At 37.6% G+C, this 20571-nt stretch overlaps 2 protein-coding genes across 2 annotated transcripts in view; one reads left to right on the forward strand and one right to left on the reverse strand.

Moving 5' to 3' along the window:
• On the forward strand, window positions 10346–19938 carry LOC109834089. The gene is made up of 3 exons (XM_020401998.1): window positions 10346–11763; window positions 17673–18109; window positions 19248–19938. The coding sequence occupies exons 1-3, from the start codon at window positions 10998–11000 to the stop codon at window positions 19827–19829; spliced, it is 1785 nt and encodes a 594-aa protein (XP_020257587.1). The 5' UTR covers window positions 10346–10997; the 3' UTR covers window positions 19830–19938.
• The window catches only part of LOC109835096 (glycine-rich RNA-binding protein 3, mitochondrial-like), a 3971-nt gene continuing 3814 nt past the window's right edge, over window positions 20415–20571 (reverse strand). Inside the window, exon 6 of the mRNA XM_020403093.1 lies at window positions 20415–20509. Within this exon, the coding sequence (XP_020258682.1) occupies window positions 20415–20509 (95 nt within the window). The remainder of the gene's footprint in view (window positions 20510–20571) is intronic.

Raw genomic sequence — 20571 nt, forward strand, 5'->3', positions numbered from 1 at the left:
GTCGCCGACCGAAGGGGGTTTGTGTTGGAGGAGTTGGATTTGATTTTGATGATAAAGGATGATGATTATGGGGTCTAGAGAGGAAGAGAGATTTGTGGGGGTTATGGAGTTAGTGGGTTCTGTGAGGGGAGAAGAGAGAGTGGAGAAGAAGTTAAGTACGTCGAGGAATTGAGGAGGAGGAGGATTTGGTCGAGGATGATACTGGAGGGAATGTTGTTGAAGAAGTCTATGCTTCGGATGGGAGCGAGATTATGTTGGAGGAGTTTTGGTTTGGTTGAGGAGTAGGAGGAACATTATATTTGAAAAAAATTATTGAAGTATGAGATATGAGAGGATGCCAGGAAGTTGTTTGATGAAATGACGAAGAGAAATTTCTTGAACAAGTTTGATTTTATTGAAGGGTAGTCATTTGCTAACGCTGTTGATCTTTTCAAGAGGATACTAATTGATGACATCATGCATAAGTTGAGAATGGTAGTTGGATGTAAGAAATGAGCTGCACAGGAATATTATTGATTAGAGCTTTGCTATGCTATTGAAGCCTAAATTCATAAAAAGAAGGAGCTTAAATTGTTATGATTTTTTTGGTTTATTTTGTTGGTCGTTCATAGAATATGAGAGATATTGTTGAGAGGATAAGTGATTGTTGAAATTTTATTATGCAGAGGTCATTTTATTGGCTTGGAAATTATAGGTAGACTATAAATAATGCTTTGATAGAGAAATAATGGATGCATGGTGATTATTTACAAACATAAGATTATGATGCAGTATTCTATGTTTTCTCCTTTTTTTTGAAGGGGAAGTGTTAATGTTATGTCAAACATGTAAAATTTGTATCATGAAGATAAAAAGGAGGAGGAGGATATATAATTTTTCAACAAAAAGAACAGTTTATAGTTAACATGTAAATGTGATAGTTAACATGTATATGTGATGCATAACAAGGGCAATTTAAGTTGACATGTACCTATGATAGTTAATATGGATACTTGATGCTTAACAGGCACAGGTTATAATTAATAGGTACATGTTATTCTTCCTTTCTGCAAATTCCATTAGATTGCGGAGAATACGGAACAGTGGTTTCAGCAATGATTCCATGCTCCTTGAAATATGCATCCGACTCCTTAGATCGGTACTCTTCTCCTCTGTCACTCTTGAGTCTTTTCACCTGAAGTCCAAGATGCTTCTCCACTCGAGTCCGAAACTTGACGAACTTGCTGAAAGCTTCATCTTTAGATTTCAGCAGGTAGACGTGACAGAAGCGAGAGTGGTCATCAATGAAAGTGATGAAGTACTTCATGCTGCCTCGAGTGACGAAGCTCTTGAAATAAGCGAGAGTGGTCATCAATGAAAGTGATGAAGTACTTCATGCTGCCTCGAGTGACGAAGCTCTTGAAATCACAAGTATCTGAGTGAATCAGATAGTACTTCATGCTGCCTCGAGTGACGAAGCTCTTGAAATCACAAGTATCTGAGTGAATCAGATCCAATAAGTTGGTGCTCCTTGTGACACTTGGAAATGACTTTCTTGTCAGCTTCGCTTGCGCACATACTTCACACTTATCAGGTTTGTTACCCCCATATTTCGAAAGTAATCCTAACTTCTCCATGCTAGACAGCTTTCTATAATTTACATACCCTAGCCTATTATGCCAAAGTACAGAGGAGTAAGCAGAAAATGATACTTAATTTACAACTGAGTTGGGTACAATACATGACTAGAATATGTACGGTAGTCATGCTATACGTAATGGTTTTATGTATTTCTTAAATGATAACACAGCATTTCCTCCTTGGAAATCCAGCCTCATACCGGCGTCACATAGCAGGCTTCCAGAGACTAAGTTTTTAGCAATTGAGGGGACATGTTTCACATCCTTCAATGTGAGAGTCTTCCCTAAAAAAAGATTCAGCACCACAGTCCCAGTTCCAAGAACAGGAACCACAGAACGATCAGTCATTGATACATTTTCGACGCCATGCGTTAAAGTTAGATCCATCTTTCAAAAGATTGAACTCTGTCAGGTGAGGTTCAGTCCTCGCAGGATCCATTAGTAGATCAGAAATATTACTTTAAGATTGTTAGAAATTATGGTTAAATCTGGAATTAAACTGAGAAAACATATGTGCTGTAAATTTTAATTTTTTAGTTTACTGCTGTGCGTTATAGAAACACTGTGCTTAAAGCAATATTTGGCCTACTCCGATGCAAGGATCCCAAGGCCAAACTGCTTCCAGGAACAGCAGTACAGTACTCTGGTGTGCACCAACCCAGTACTGCCAAGATCTCATTGATCTATAAGACCTTTCGGTCAAGGCAAAAGATCTCCTCGATCTCAGAACTTTACGGTTCAAAACCTTTCGATTTAAGACAAGTTCCTGCAGCAGCAGCACAACAGCAACAACGTCGGGATCGGCGTTCATTTTCCAGCACGTGACGTTCGTGTTCCACGCACGCGAGAGGATTTTCAGCAATAACCAAGAGCTGCATAAGGGTGCTATTTATAGGCCTCTAAGGCCAGCTCAAGAGTCACAAGTAATTAATGTGACTGTTACAATTCTCAATGGTAATTAAGAATGTAACATTAATGCATTAAATTGCTCTTAATGCTATTGTAACTGCTGCATGCATTAACTTCAGAATACGAGGCAATCAATGGACGCATTAATTGCTACGAAACACGAGGGTCACGACTCAGTAGATCAGACAAACCTCGTTTGACAAACGAACATCATCAAACAGGTGAATCTCGTATGACAGACGAACCTCATCGAACGAGCGAACATAGTCAAACAGGAGAACCTCGTATGACATACGAACATCGTCGATCGAGCGAACCTCATCAAACAGGCGAACCTCATATGACAGACGAATCTCGTCGAACAAGCGAACCTCGTATGACAGACGAACCTCGTATGACAGACGAACCTCGTCAAACGAACGAACATCGTCAAACAGGCGAACCTCGTCTGACAGATGAACTTCATCGAACGAGCGAACCTTGTCAAACTACGAGAACGCTAGGGTCACCCTCGTGCGAATACGCAGCTCGTCCGCATGCTGCGAAGTAGCCTGCGAGGCAACCTTCGTGGCGCCGTGCGAAGTGCAAAGTGCGCCTAACAAAGCGTCACTTAGCGCCTCAGCCCGATTAGCCTTAATCATCGGCCCACGGCCCACGGCCCATGACCCACTAGAACTTATGAGGGATTAATTCAAATAAAATACTTCTCGGCTTGCCGTTAGCAAGCCTCAAATAAGGGACCTTTTGAAATAACAAAACATTAACTTTCCACCAGGCTACTAAGCATTTATGAAAAGTACTTGTAGTTAATATATATATAGTTTGAAAACTTATTTTTGAAAACAGTTTTGACCAAAAAATCCAACAAAATTAGCTATGAATGTACTTCAAGTCTAGATGGTAGTTGGATGCAAGATTAGTAGTTACATGAGATAGTTAACATGTAACAGTAACAGACCAATATTAGCAGTTACATGTCATGGTTAACATGTGTTATGTATAGTTTACTAGTAAAGACCAATATTATCAGTTTCATGAGATACTTAACATATATTAAAATATTTTTTTCACTTTTGGCATATGGAAGGTAAAATAAATTCATGCTCATTGCCATGATGGCTAATAAAAGTATATGTTAACTATATCCACTACCTATTAACTTTAGCCAGTACTTATTAACTATATCGTTTATCTATTATTAATTAGTATTTGTTAACTATATTCGATACCTATTAGCTTTAGCCATACCAATTAACTATACCTAATACCTATTAAGTTTAGCCGGTACCTATTAACTATACAACCCAAATCTGCATATATATATAAGACAAACAATATTGGCTAATTGAACATACTTGTGCATTCAAAATCATAATTTCGTATTGTCCTTTGCATTTAAATGAGAAGATAACTTCATAGCATTGGCATGTGTCACAAAATCCTAATTCAATACGGTTATGCATTACAAAAACTAAACTTTATTCCCAAATCCAAGCTTAAACTTGCAGAAACCTCACACATCTCTCTTTGTCATTTCATTAAATAATTTACAAGCAATCTTCAAACTGCCACATATCATATGCCACTTAATATACTATCCAAAAAACCAAGTTGAGGATGGCAGCGAGCTCGGAGAGGAGATACTACTCCAAAAAAAAATAGTTCTCATAAGTATCATAGGTACATATTAATTTTACCCGTACCTGTTAATTATTATTAGTTCTTGTTAAGAATCACATGTAAATCTTAACTATAACATGCACATGTTAATTGTAAGCTAGTCCGGTTACATATTAACGGTAAACTATTCTGGTTACATATTAAAGGGAAACTATTCTGGTTAGGTATCACATATAACTATTAACTGTAATATGTACATGTTGAAAGTAATTTATAATTCATATATTGGATAATTTCTCATCACCTGCTAATTAATGAGCAAACAGATATTAGAGCTAATGTGACCATATATATATAAATATTTAATAGGTAATTGATATAGTTAACATGTATTGTATATAGTTAACATGAACTAGCTAACGTTAATATGTACTAGATATAGTTACCAGATAATGACTAGAGTTGATAGGTAAGATTCATAGCTAATTTTTCTTAGTTCACAATTAACTCATACAATTTAAAAGTTTGTATAATTTTGATGTTTATATACACGTATCTACACAATAAAATCTCTATAAAATTTTTTTTACACGACTTGTTATTATCATATTCCAACAATCCACTCTCTTTGGTTATTTCGTCAAACACTCTATAGACAATCTCCAAACCCCAACATGTCATATACCTACTTAACATATTAATCCAAAAAGTATAAATGGTACGCACCCATCAAAGATCTTCAACACGACATGGAAGTCTTACGCACGTCCTACGTAGCCTCTTCCCCGCCATCAGATCTCAATCCCCATAAAAACACTGAAAAACACCCACCTACTCTAAGACCACCAATCCATAAATACTCGATCTTGAAAAAAACGACATCAGCTCCGATGAGATCGATGACGTTGTATGATAATCTTGTGAATCTCGTTTCTAATCTCCGGAATTTTGTGAGTTATTTTTTGGGACATTATAAAAAAGGGCTACATCACAAAAGTCCTTTGCATCTGGGGCTTATACACAAGCGAATTAATGGAGGTGGGGGGCACATGGATTTCTCTATTTTAGGGTATTGACACAATTTTTTCAAAAATTTATTCAACAACAAAAAAGATGAGAAAGATGGATTCAAACCCTCGGCAATATCTTTTTCTTTTCAAGTGTTAGAAAAAAGCACAAAAATAAGAGGCTAACCAACTTTGCAATTCTTTATCCAATTTTTTTTTCCCAAACGAACATAAAGCTCTTAATCATTAAAATGTAATAATCTTCAGGAAAAAGAAGGGCAAAATGGCTAGATTGGTATATTTTCTAGGGTCTTGGTGACAAGTTGGTATATTTTTTTTAAGTTTTGTCATATTGGTATAAAATTTCAACTCCGGCGCCATATAGGCCTTAAGTTTGGCCGGAGTCAATTTTCCGGCCATTATTCTCACGCGACAGCTCACGTGACTCCGACGTGGCCTTTACGTGGATTCCAGCGTGGCGATATTTAGCGGGAATAAGTGAGCGGTTTGCCTAGAAAATCGCAGAAGAGCAGTAATTCAATCCCATTCTTTAATTTCCCTCTCTTCCCCAATTACAGAAGAAAATCGTAGAACCCTAGAGCGTAACGATCCCCAAATTACAGACGATCGAAGTTCAAGGCTTCCATCTACTTCATCTTCTTTGGCGCGGAGCAAAAGGTGAGTGGAAATTTCATATTTTTGAAACTAATACATGGAAATTTGACGGGTTTATTGTAAATTAGGGTTTTTTTTGATGGGTTTAGTGAGGAGTTAGGGTTTTTATTGTGATATTGCAGATGAGTCTCCAAATATTGGTTAAAATCAGACATGGAGGAAGTTTTCCGATGGGCTGGGTTGAAGATTATGTTGGTGGTAGATTTGATGTTAGGTTTATAGACAAAGAGGATCTGAGCATAGAAAGACTGATGGATGAAATTAGTGCAATTGGGTATAACAATGTCAACGGCTTGTTCTACTGTGTTCCTGGTGTAGGGGTTGCAAATGGTGGATTGAGGTCTCTAAATGATGAAGGTTCCTTAATTGAAATGAAAGAAAAAAGGATTATTAAGTTTATTTTGTTATTCTGTATGTTTACACTCTGTTTAATTCTGTATGTTATAATGTGAAGATGGTTGTAATGTGAAAGTGGATGCTGATGTGAATAAAGCACAGTATTTTGACAGATTGGTAAATTGAACTCCTAATGTGTGTTGTTGATTGTGCATGAATAAATGAACTTTCTTGATTGTTATAGACAGGCATGAATGCACATGAACTGGTGCAATGACTTGTATAACCAAATGTACATGACCTGGTTCAATGACATGAATTCAATTGTACCTGTTGGACCCATATTGCACATGACCTGGTTCAATGATGTCAATAAAGGGATTGGCATGAAGTAGACATATAAACTTTAAACATGCCAAACAAATGAACATCCAGAATACCAAATGTATTAGGTAGAACATTGCTTGGAAACTACTGTGACACACAACAAAACACAAAATACCAAGTGCATGTAAGTTACAGGACTTTATCACATAACATAACACAAAATACTAAACAGAACTTTAACCAACTTTGTTCCCAAAATACAATAACCAGACAGTAACAACTTTGTGCCAAAATAACATTAACCATACATGAACAACTTTGTCCCAAAATATCTCAGAAGCTGGTTATCTACTGCAGTTAATTACACTCTCATTCCTGAGAGGGTGCAGTCTGTGAGGATGGAGCATTAGGTGTCAAATGTATCACACTTACTTGACTATCACCAGGTGCTCTAAATGCCATTTCTCCTTGTGGTCCTTGCCACAAACCAAACCCTTCTGGCATCCATAATTGACCAGCACCACCTCTCCCTCTACCTCTTCCTCTTCCTCTCCCTCTCCACCCCCCTCCTCTACCTCTTCCTGCCTCAGTGCTGGTTGTTGGAGCTTTGCTTCTTCTGCCAAGGATAATGGATGCTGGCGTTGGAGCATTGCTTGGAGGCAAGTCATCAACTCTTATTCTGTTCAGGCTTCCCTTTGGTCTCCCCTTTTTCCTCACTTGAGATGGTCCTTCATCAACTCTTGTTCCTTGTGATTCCTTCAAGATGGATCAGGTAAGGCTTAAGTTGTTTAATGAACACAAAATACAAGAGCTCCTTGTTTCAGCCTCCACAACAGCCCACACAATTGGCCACATCTGATTATTGCCGTCTCTCCCCACGGCACTTAACAATTGCCCACCACATGCATGTTTAAGAAAGCACCCATCAAGTCCAAATATAGGTCTACAATTGTTGGCGAACCCCCTTCTCATGGCTGAGAACACAGGAATGAATTCAGTATGGCCTAAAAAAACTGCACATACAAGCTTTGATAAAACTTCAAAATTTTCTAACAAACACATTTACTTTACCTGCAAAGCACACGTAGAATCTTTGAAAGACTCCTGATTCTGATGATTCACTTTGATCTGTGACCTTCAGAAGGCATGTACTTCCATCATTACTCCTTAAGAGCTCTCTCATGTATGGCTTTAACAAGCCATATTGCTTCTTAAACAAACCATCTACTGCATTCAAAGCCCTACTCTTTGCCCTTCTACATTTCCTTAAATCCACTATGATCTCATATTGTTTTTACTATGATCTCATATTGTTTTTGCATTTCTGCTTTCATGTCTCTGGGCTTGAACTTAGGATCCCTCAGAAAGTTGTCAATAAATTTTCCTGCAAGCCAACCTTCAGTGATTAGCCTATTCTTGAATGTCCTGACACAAGTATGATAAGGGTGCATACTGCTGATTTTCCAAGCACTAGCATCATCACGACATGGTGTAGCATTTAGCTGCCAATGACAGAGTGCACAATTCACATTCAACTGCCTCTTATCATTTTTTCCATAAACAATGTCATAGTGTTGTTGTATGGAGTAATTCAATATTGTTTCTTTTAATATTTCCCTTGACGCGAACTTCAATCCTACTGTCAATTTAACATTTTTCATGTCAACTTCTTCATTAAAAAATGGATACTTGACCTTTGATGCCCTTTTTTGTAAACTTTGGACAAGAGTTTCATCCTCATCACTTGCCATTATGGGACCTTCATCACCACTTGATCTAGGATCTGATTCATATCCACCATCATAATTTGTAAAAAATTCTGGCCATGACTGTTGTTGTGGTTCAGTGGTTGATGGCACAGGTTCATCAACTGTGTTGTCAGCTCTTGAATGCACTCCTTCATGGGGTGATGTTGGTATATTAGCATTAACCACTTGAGGGGGTCTGACAGTGTTAAATTGAAAGGAGTTACCTGCATCAACACCATCTCCCAGTTTGGCACCAGAGTTTAAAGCAATGTGGCCCATCTCTTGACTTAGATTCTCCTTATTGCATTGCCTAATCTCATTCAGTTCCTCGTCTTCACTACATATAGCAGCTTGAAAGGAATCATCACTGTGAGCACCGTGAACCTCATTCACTGCCTCCCTATCTTCCTGGCCTGGTTCAAGCACACTCTCATTGCCCTCCACATTCACTGGCTCCCTAGGTTCATTATTTGGTTCAGGCACACTATCATTGCCCTCCACATTCACTGTAGGCACTGTCATCCTCTTTCTTTTGCACATTCTTCTTTTTTCCCTTTGCCATTATTGCTAAACTCATCAAATAGTTCATCTTCATCAAAGTCATCATCTGCAAATGCCTCCCTAGGATCCATTCTGTAATTCTCATCCTCCACAGAGTCGTCACTATCACTAGATGGACTTGCCTGCTGTTGTGCACTACACTGATCATCTAAAGAGGCTGAAAATAATGCTTCTTGTTGTGGCAGGGTTTCACTGGAGGTTGACAACTTGGTTGCCCTCCTGGGTGTTAGTTTCTTCCTGGAGGTTGAAGGATATGTTACCTTCCTCTTGCATGTTGCTTTCTTGGGTGTTTGTTTCTCATTGGCACTAGCAGTGGCTCTCCTGGGTGTTGATCTCCTGGGTGTTGATCTCCTGGGTCCTGCTACTGTCACCTTCTCATTGGCACTAGCAGTGGCTCTCCTGGGTGTTGATCTCCTGGGTGTTGATCTCCTGGGTCCTGCTACTGTCACCTTCTCATTGGCACTAGCAGTGGCTCTCCTGGGTGTTGATCTCCTGGGTGTTGATCTCCTGGGTCCTGCTACTGTCACCTTCTTTTTAGGAGTGGTCGCTTTTGGCATTTGCATATCTTCTTGCACACCTTCCAACAACAGCACATCACAATCTTCCATAATAACTTCTGCAGGTTGATCAATGCCATGTTCAACATAGATTTCAATTGCCTTCACCCTTTCTGCATGTTCTAGCATTTCAATGAAGGAACATTCATCACTTAGAGACCTTAATCCACCATTTGCAACCCCTACACCAGGAACACAGTAGAACAAGCCGTTGACATTGTTATACCCAATTGCACTAATTTCATCCATCAGTCTTTCTATGCCCAGATCCTCTTTGTCTATAAACCTAACATCAAATCTACCACCAACATAATCTTCAACCCAGCCCATCGGAAAACTTCCTCCATGTCTGATTTTAAGCAATATTTGAAGACTCATCTGCAATATCACAATAAAAACCCTAACTCCTCACTAAACCCATCAAAAAAAACCCTAATTTACAATAAACCCGTCAAATTTCCATGTATTAGTTTCAAAAATATGAAATTTCCACTCACCTTTTGCTCCGCGCCAAAGAAGATGAAGTAGATGGAAGCCTTGAACTTCGATCGTCTGTAATTTGGGGATCGTTACGCTCTAGGGTTCTACGATTTTCTTCTGTAATTGGGGAAGAGAGGGAAATTAAAGAATGGGATTGAATTACTGCTCTTCTGCGATTTTCTAGGCAAACCGCTCACTTATTCCCGCTAAATATCGCCACGCTGGAATCCACGTAAAGGCCACGTCGGAGTCACGTGAGCTGTCGCGTGAGAATAATGGCCGGAAAATTGACTCCGGCCAAACTTAAGGCTTATATGGCGCCGGAGTTGAAATTTTATACCAATATGACAAAACTTAAAAAAAATATACCAACTTGTCACCAAAACCCTAGAAAATATACCAATCTGGCCATTTTGCCGAAAAAGAAGTGTTAATATTCTTACCCAAAAGTTAATTTATACAAAATTCTATCGTGTATAAGAGACATACATAACGCATTTACTGCTCTCGTTCTTTTTCTCGCCTCTTCGAAATCTCTTCACCAAACAAAAAGAAAACGAAAAAAAAAATCTTGAGGGATTTTGTCCTCTTTAGATTTGGATTTTCATTGGCTTTTCCAGGGATAACGCTGTCGGGATTTGGGCTACCTCTGCTGAGATTTTTCTCTCACATTGCGAGGTTCTTGCTGGGTCTTCCCTCGATTTCTTCGTCTGGATTCGATCCGAGGAGCTCAATTGGATGCATTTATGAGATGGGTTTCTTCCCTTGATGTTTCTTGATGCGTTATCTTTGATTATTTTAAGTTAGAACTCGAGTTTTGATTGGTTTGAGAGAAAAAAAATTTGTTGTTGAATTTGGTGGGTTTTTTTTGGTTTGAGCTGAAAGTTGCAGTTTTGGCTTTTGGGTCATCTCTTCCTTTAATTTTTGAAGGATTATTGGTATGCTAGTTGCCTGGGTTATGAGTGTTCGGAGTAATTATTTGGGTTTTTTTCCTCTCGAAGTAAATGAATTTTCCCACATTGTGGATTTTGCTTATTTGGTCAGTGTTACTTCTAATGATAAGGGAGTGTAAATGATTCTCCATTGGATTGAGTGCATTTGTAGGTTCATCTGACCATTATCAGAGCTTGTTCCAAATACCCAAAAATTCTTGTCTAAATGGATGAAAAGATTGAGAAGAAATCAACTGAATCAGGAAGTCTTTTTCGTAGTTTGATTCAGACACAAATCAAAGAAAATGTTAGTTCTGGTAATCACAATTTTTCTTCTCAATTGGAAGGAAAATCATTAAAAAATAAAGTTGATGCTAAAGAAGGAGGTACATTCTTTTCTAATGAGTATGTTAGGGACCATGGTTCTCTTTTGAGCTTGCATCCATGGATCTTTAAAAAGGAAGTTTATCAGGATGAGGAGAACATGATGAAAGTAAATGGAGATTTATGTGATAGGTGCAGTCATGAACTAAAAATGTCGACTTACTCCTTGCCAGCTGGGCTTTCTCTTAGGAATGTCAGTGTTGGTTACGGACAAGGAAGAGGTCGAAGCTCTCTGAAGAGCAGGCGATCTCATAGGCGCTCTGTCAAATCTGTAGCATCTCTTGGAAACTGCCTCATCCCTCAGCTTTACAACGAGCATTTTGAGTTGGAAGAATATTTTGTAAGTTCAATGCCATCTTCGACAGTGACAACCTTGAGGCCTCTCATCATAACCGATGGTAACAGAACAATTAGTAAATCAACTTATGATACTATGGGCATGCAATATGAGAGCGGATTGCTTAAGGAAGTTGATGGAATAGCTTCGCAACAAATGGAAACTGTGGTTGGTGTTCCTCCTCTTCCGAAATTTATCAGTTCAAAACAAACCAGCAGGGAGGCACAACATCGAAATTCTCCGAGAACATGTAAAGTCTCACATTCACAGGGTAAATTGCCTCCCATCTCTTTTTCTTCAGCATGATATTTTCCGATTTACAGTATTGAAATAACTCGGTCAAATATCAGGAAAATAACTGTAGCTTAAGACATATGCTGAACCTCTGGTTGTATACCAATCTCTAATTCTACGTCACTGTATTTAATATTTTTTTCCTCTATAATCACACATTTCCACAGATAAGAGTTAATGAGTGATAGCTTGTGTATTTTAGCTTGTGTATTTACTAGGGGCCTTTTGCCACTTGACGACAATGGTAACGTCACATAGGTCCTAATATTCAAGCTGCATACACTCACAATGATAGAAGGTTGTAAAATGTAACGAACACTCAGGCTTGTAGAGAACAAAGGTAAGAAAAGTAATTGACAGTTTTTCCTATTCGACCATTGAAATAATAGGCCAAAGGCTGCAATCAATCCTAGAAAATAACAGGAAGGAGACGCTAGGGCCACCTAATTCCTAAATGAGGAGGATGAAGCAACAACAAGGGAAAACACAGTCACAGAAAGCCTCCAACATTACCGGCAAGAGTCCAAAAATATTGATACCCAACCCAATACTGCTGTATAATCAGACTGACAAAACCTTAGCCAAATCTAGCTAAGTGAGCATTGTAGCAACCCAACTAGAGCCTCCAAGCTAATCAGATTTGGTGTTCTGTAAGTGTTATAAACTTAGAATGCCAAACCTGGGTCCATTAGGACAGCAAGGGTCAAGATCAAGCCAAATCTGAAAACCCAATTAATGGCAAACTCTTTTTCTCTCTTTCGCTGAGCTTAACATGTCTTTGCTTAGTTCCTTTGGTTGTCAGATCCTTTCTGGGGCTTTTTCCGACGCTGATTTGGAGAAGCCATTCAGTATGAAGCGGGGGCGGGGGGGGGGGGCGGGGGGGGGGATGGGATTCAATATAGTGGCCTCTTTCCTTGCGTGCAAGTTCAACTATCTTGGTTTATCTCTGGCTTTTTTAATCCTATCACTCAGAAAAACTTATATTCTCATATCTTCTTGACCACGAAGTCTTGATAATTTCTGAAAAGACTCTTTTTAAAATAAAATCTTGTTGAGAGAAGATCTATTCCATCTATCCTGACTAATGGTAGGGGATAACCATTACCACAGAAGTCTTTTATCCTTATATATTGTTGAAAATGATTTCTTGGTAGGTCACTCTCCTGCAAGGAAAGTTGTCAAGTCACTATATCCACGCTCTATAAGAAACTGTTGTGGCCATGTCAGATTACAATCACCATCAAAGCCATTTCTGATAAAAAAAAGGCTGGGCATCGAGACCTACGAGCACCACAAAGGATTTAAGCCAGTCCTTACCAATCTCAACCTGAATACAATTCTCTGTATTGATGCCAAATTCCTTTGTAGTGCAACTGTAAACAAGAACGACCCTTGATAAAGAATCTTGGATTCTTGAAAGCTAGTTGATATAGACAAACCTATTTTTTCTTAGGCATCATGCAGCTTAGCCTTATGCAATCAGGAACAACAACAACAACAACAACAAAGCCTTTATTGTTGTCCTTGATTGCATAAGGCTAAACTGCATGATGTCTAAGAAAAAAAATAGGTTAATCTACTGGTCAACTAGCCACCAAGAATCCAAGATTCTTTATCATGGGTTGCTTGTGCTTACTTGCGCTACAAAGGAATTTATCAATCAGATATCAACCCACCAAAATAATTTGCATCACGAAAGAGTTCAGATGGAAAAAGGTAATATATGAGATGATTTCTATAGGAAATTGCACTAGTCTCTATGGCACAACATGAACAAGGGAGTTAAATGCACACATTTTCATCTGTAAATTGTTCAGATAGAAACAGAAATGTAAACTGTTTATCTCTAATTGTGGAAAACTTACATGGACCTTTTCTTTTACAAGTTATTTTTCATCTTACAAGGAGCAAGAGGTATGAAAATAATGGCGGTTTCCAGTTATACAAGTTGAAGTTAGAATATAAATGTTGGCCAAATAAATCAATAGATGATCTTATTGCTATTTGAGATACTTGGGGAAGTGAAGAGCCCATTCTGAAAGATACATTTCCTACATGGAACGATTGTGGCTGTTAGAGTTTTACAGTTTTGATTATTTACTTGCTATTAGGGCTAGTTTTCAGTTTGATCCCTGACAACGCTTCCTGTAGTGGTAGCAGTTATTTTATATAACATGTTCTTTAAATTCAAACTTGTTGCATAAGTCTAAGGGTCATACTGTTATTTCCTTTACATGTTGTAGGATCTGATCCAATCACACTAAAACACTAGAGGGGGGTGAATAGTGTTTTTTTAAAAATTTATGCAAAGAAGATTATAATTTGCAAAGAAGATAGCACAATCACAAAAAATAACAATCGCAAACACAATATTTTATGCTGGTTCCACCTCTCAAGTGTACATCCAGTCCCCAAACAAATCTCGCTTGAGAGTACCACTATGATTTTGAAAAACTTACAAAACCAAAACAGCAAACCTGACCAATTTGCAAGTCCCTGTAAATTGCATCCAATCTCTTCACCAAGAGATTACACCTCTCACACCCGAGAGAATACTTTCCTTGAAGAAAGAACATAATTCCTATAAGCATTGAATGTGTAGTGATGTGTAGCAGTGGCTTTAGGAACTTTTTAATCTCTGGAAATTGCCTAAATAATTTGTATATAGGATGAAGACCAAAGGCTATTTCAGAAATTGATACTCAGGCAAAAATCTGAATTTTGAACTCTTGAGAATGCACAAATGTTAAAGCTTATGGATAGGAATCAATGTACCAAATTTCTGAACTTATAACCTATTTATATCCCTTGAAAATATAATTTTTTAAACCAAATAAACGAATATAAACGGCTATATACAGTTTCAAATTCAAATTCAGATATACAAAAGAACTATATCTGTAGTCGATTACAAGACATAGTAGTCGACTACTCTGTGTTAATTCTCATTCTGTAATGTCTGGAAAATTGCTTAGTAGTCGACTATAATGGTTATTAGTCGACTATTCTGTAAAACAGAAAGTCTGGAATTCAAAATTCAAAGCTGAGTAGTTGACTATAATTTTTAGTAGTCGACTACTCTGTAAAAGTAGATAATCTGGAATTCTAAATTGGATCATAGTAGTCGACTATAATGCCTAGTAGTCGACTAATCTGCATTTTTACAGAATCTAAGTTTTAATCTAAGTTTTTATCTAAGTCTTTATTAGTCGACTATAATCAGTTGTAGTCGACTACTCTGTAATATTTCAGAAACTTTTATTTTGATCTAAGACTTCAGTAGTCGACTACTAATCTAATTAGTCAACTATTAAGGGTTCAAAATGTTATGTATGAAATATTTTGAGACTCATTAATTGACTAAATACTCTAATGGTTAACATAGGGGATTTCTATTGTTAACCAACACATTAAGCCTGTGTTAATGTGTTCTAATCTCTATGTGTGTGTATGTGTGAGTAATCAAGGCTTGTACAATTTTTCTAAGTAAATAAAATGTAAAAATTACATTGATGTATAAGCTCTTCATCTTCTTTACTTCATGATGCCTTGAACTCATCTTGCACTTATTCATGTTGATAGCTGTATTGAAATGTTAGTGCACAATAATACACATAATGATTCATATTTCATATTATGAATAAATTGTTATCATCAAAATTATATCATGGGGACATGATATCCAACACATGCATGATTCACAATCTAGTTGGAAAATCACATTACTAGCTTCATTAGCAATTATCTCCATCTGAGGTTAGTACAGTTACATTTTAAATGGTAGCTTGCGGGTATACATAAATAGGATGTGGTTTAGGATGCATGATGCTAGCGATAGTCTTGTTCAGTTCCATCTGAATTTAATGATAGATAAAGAGGAAAATGGTTCTAGTTTTTCTTTACAATAATTAAGGAGATGAGGAAAAGATAAACTTCAGGAAAACAGTGTTCTCTAATCTCCATCTGACTAGTTGTATGGATGTAACTAAATGTGTAAATGGAAGCGTTAAAAAGTATGGTTGTCTAATTATGGTGGACTAAATAAATGTTTGTTGTTTGTAATTTTGTACGAGTTTTGCATTTTTGAAAAAATTAAGTATGAGTTTTGCATTTTTGAAAGTTGAAAAAACGAACTCCTCTCAGTTTCCTCAATTATGGGCGCTGCATGCTTCATACAACATGTAGAATTCAAATTTATACTATATCATCTCTTACCTTCCTAATCGTTTAGCTGATTATCTTCATATTCTAGTAGCTCACATTAGGATCAACATACAACTGAAGATACTTGTTATTGATATTCAGAAGAGTATTTTTCACATAAATGTTTCCTTGTGTGGATGTGTTACTTCTTGTCTCCATTTTTGTTCCTCTACTTGTGAGGGAACGTCCTAACTGTAAATGGCGAGTTGGTTGACTGCAATACGAAGTGGAGCAGACAAGCCCTCTCTTGTGGGATTTTGGTAGCATAACATCATCAAATCATTAACCTTTGGACTTCTTTTCTTCTTCTTTTCTTTTATGACCATTGGATATATCCAATATTTATGGATATCTTAATTTAATTTAACTGTAAATATAATCAGGTGTAATATCTTATGACTGTCACCCACTACCAAAACATTACACCTCCAACTTTGTGTGTTCTGTTAAGATGATATATTAACATTTATGCATAGCTTAGTTTAAGTCAACAGTAATAACATAAGGTTCATGTGTAGTGTCTATTATCCAAAGAGGCATTAAGAGGGAGGTGTTACGCTGGTCTTTTTCTTTTTTGCTTATTTATTTAAAATGTCGACCCTCTTACTGCTGTTTGATGTATCACACTTGTCAATTATCGGTTCTGCGTTATAACTATTAAGATGGCAGTTATTGTTTCTTGGATGTCTTTCAGACTGAAAGTGCTGAACTTCTTCCTTATACGTAATCCCTAAACACGTGATATATTGCACCTAACTTAACTTCTTCCTTATACATAATCCCTAAACGTGTGATGTATTGCACCTAACTGTTGCATGAAACTTTTGCCTGATGTACTCTGTTACTTTAGGAAATGACTTTATCTGGGATATGTGAAGAAGTTATCAGTTGTTATTTTAAGAAGTTTTTTCTTTACTTGTTTTTGTGATTAGGAGATATCAGATATTTTTCTCAGGAGGTGATCACTCTTGTTGGCTGGATAGGAAAAAAACCTTTTTCGCAATTGTCTATTATGTATTCCGTAGATACTAGATTAAGGTAGTTCATATGCTTTGTTTAAATTTCTTAACCAATCAGTTCATGAATTTAACATTTTTCATCAAGAATATGTCCTCTCTTTGTGTCAACTACCGAAGAAAAGAATCTTAGATATAATGATTTTACCATTGGGGTCGGTTGCATAACTTTATTTACGCATGTTATTAGAGATCAGATGTTTGCCGTTAATTCATGGAGTAATAAAAAATATGGGTTAATTGCAAACAGACCCCTGTGGTATCGTCTAATAGCCAATAGCAGATAGACCCCTAGTAGTTCTATTTGTGTGGATTGTTTTTTTTTTAATAAATAGAAGAGTGAAAAAAGTTTCAAGGAGGCAGAAAGACCCCTTGTAGTCCTATTGGCAAGGGCAGGCCCCTAATTGCTTTTTTTCTCTTCTTCTTCCCTTTTTGGCTCTTGAAAGAGTTGAAACAATCGGAGAGGGGGTCTATTTGCACTTGGACAAATACTATAGGGGGTAATTTGAACTAAGGGGGTCTATCTGCAATTGGATGATACTACAGGGGAGTTATTCGCAATCATCCCTACAAATATCATAGCAGTTTCACTCAATGTCGAATCCAAATGTTCGCTTTTGGTTTCCCATTCTCAAAAAAAAAACTTTGTTTTTCTCCTGTTGTCCAGATTCATCAAGGCGGATGCTTCTATTTTGTCTTGGAATCAATGTGGGTCTAATATCTACCATCATATCAAACAAAAGAGAAATAGAGACGCTAAATAGCATGCTGAAGCACAGTGAAAACTTGGTTCAAGATTTGCAGGAAGAGTTAGACATGAAAGATTCACTGACAGTGAAGGAACTGCACAACGAAGCTTTTGAAAGCCAAAGACTAGATAGCAATCATGCCAACATTGAAGATTCTATCAACTTATTACAGACTGAGGCTCCAGCATCCTGGTTTTCTGAGAATACTGATGATAGTGTCAATCCCCATTTATCCAAATCTGTAGAAATCTCCGAGTTGAGTAGAATTGAAGCAGAGTTGGAGGCTGAACTGGAGAGGTTGGAACTGAACATAAATGCCTCTAGTCTGGAGAGACAAATGTCTGCTCTTAGTGAGGTAAATCCAAAACTGTTAAAATTTGAAATATATCGGCACATTTTTGTTTAATTAATTTTGCTCATTCTTTTAGTTTGTCTCCAATATATTTGGCCCCTTCTCATTGATTTTGGATAGAAACTTCACACAGATGATCACTCTCTTAAAAACTCAGATTCAAAAAGCATTAGTTGTCATTAGTTGAACATAACATGGAATTGTCAAAAAAAACATGGTGTAGTCACTTTTGTGAGATAGATCACGAAAATTTAAATTTCTAGTATGATATCAATTTTTCGATTCCATACTTTTGGGGATTATTTTGATTATATCCTGTTCAAACATCCCACCTACCGCGATTTTAAATTTGGAAATCAGCAAAACTGCAATTGTGATTTAATTATCCAAATGCTCATATCCAGAAATTGGACTTTGCCTGGATTGGTACCCGAGTACCTTTCTGTGGAAATGCTGTATGCTCATATCTGCAGCCAATACATCTCTCAGATTTTCCTTTTTTCCCCCTTTTATCTTGTAACCACTCATGGACAGAAATTAGAGGAGAGAATCGTTGATCCCTAGATTTGTTTCCCTACATTATATGTGCATCATCATGCTACAGCAAGAAGTACAATCTGGATTAATACAAAGTTACCTGTTGTGCTATGTTGTCCAGCTTATATGGGGCTTTTAGTCTAAACTCAATTATTGCAATATCTCATATACCCTCTCTTTCGCTCGAGACTAAATATAGCATGCCCACTCTTGTAATTATATTATTATTATTTTTTTTTGTTTTTGGGGGGGGGTGGGTGGGGGGGTGGTGGGTGGTAGGGATTAGGGTTAGGCCGCTCATTACCTCTTAAAACTATTTCTTAGTATGCTGCAACTCCTGAATTTCATGCAGCCGATAAATTAAGCTGAGATGTATGTGACGATTATACTTCGAGCTTTCACCTTCAGTTTCATTACAAGCAAAACGCCGACCATTATTCCTCTAATTTGGTCCTGAAAATCAAGAGGCATAACGTGCTATAAGATAGTGTAGGATATAATAGCGCGACATACACGCATAGTACCCCCCCCACCCCCCCCCTCCCTCAAGCAGCAGTCTTTTTCCATAGGGCGAAGTTCATAATATTTGAATTTCTGATTGCAGCTAGATCCAGACTTTATAGCTGATGTAGTTCATGGAGAACTGAGAGTTGATATGCTTGATGACGGCACTCAAGAGGGCAACAGAGACAGCCACAGCTCCTTCACAACCGAAACCCACAATGTGAACTATGCAGTCTCACCTAGGGAACTCAGCTTACGACTCCATGAAGTCATTCAATGTAGACTTGAAGAACGAATCAAAGAGCTTGAAAGTGCACTTCACCATAGCCAGAAGCAACTCGAGTTCATGAGATCAGAGCAGGTTTTTGAAATGACTTCTTATTCCGACGTAGAAAGCCCAACACGTTACGATCAAGGTGATATATTGGTTGAACCGTTGCATTTGGACTTAGCTGGGGATGCATTGGCTGCTTATGGTGAAGCTTATGAGGAGTTCATAAAGGCCAGCGAAGAGCGCATAGATAACGGGAGTTCTGTGGGAGAGAGTAGGGATTTTAGGAGTAGGGAGTATAATGATGTTGTTGAGAGCAGTGAGAGCGATGATGAGGAAGGAAAAGTACTGATTCAACGGATATTGGAGAGGACAAAGAAAGGTTATCCTGATGTAGTAATGCATGCTTAAAGGATGCTTTCTGCAATGGATGTATAATTTTTATGATTTTGGTTGTTGGCAAGTTTTGTGGTGGCTTCAAAATTTTCAGAATCCAACTAGCACATGTAATTTCGGATCACATCCGTACTTGATCTAAATGACAAAACTCTTTGGATTTTACAGACTTCACCTACAGAGTGCTTGCTGCAATTCTGAAGAGTTGATCTTAAATTAAAAATGATTTAAAAATAGGAAAACTGTTATTGTTGCAAAAATGAATAGTGCTCCACCAACAGAAGTCTGAGCATTTTAGAAAAGAGAGAGAGAGTACCAACAAACGCAAATTTCGCGGTAAGATTTCCAATTGCTATGTCATTAAACAAACTTACGAATATATAAAAATGGATGACATACTAACATTACTTGGGAATTAAAGAATGATGTAAGATTCTAATACCAAAACAAAACAAAGGTACCAAGCTCAATTGTAGCCATTTTACAAATGGACTAATTAACACCTTTTATGGTCATTGTTCAAAGACGCGCAACACTGAATTGAGAAACGACAAGAAAACAAAATACAACAACCCACACTACTCCCAACTCGTATGCTACTCAAGATTGAGTTTCGTTGCGTATGATGCAATTACTGCCTGTCAGCATACTCATCATCACCCTTGAACTGGTCATCCTGGCCAGCGCTAGCATAACTGTTGTTCGTATTACCATCAGCATTACCACCATAGCCACCACCAACTCCGGCACTGTCGCT

This window comes from Asparagus officinalis, chromosome 3, assembly GCF_001876935.1.
Source record: "Asparagus officinalis chromosome 3, Aspof.V1, whole genome shotgun sequence".
In the NCBI taxonomy this organism is placed as follows: domain Eukaryota; kingdom Viridiplantae; phylum Streptophyta; class Magnoliopsida; order Asparagales; family Asparagaceae; genus Asparagus; species Asparagus officinalis.

Coding starts and splice junctions, on each gene's coding strand:
- LOC109834089 (XM_020401998.1), top strand. CDS start 10,998: ATGGATGAAAAGATTGAGAAGAAATCAACTGAATCAGGAAGTCTTTTT. Junction 11,764..17,672: donor TAAAGTCTCACATTCACAGG/GTAAATTGCCTC, acceptor CCTGTTGTCCAG/ATTCATCAAGGCGGATGCTT. Junction 18,110..19,247: donor AAATGTCTGCTCTTAGTGAG/GTAAATCCAAAA, acceptor TTCTGATTGCAG/CTAGATCCAGACTTTATAGC.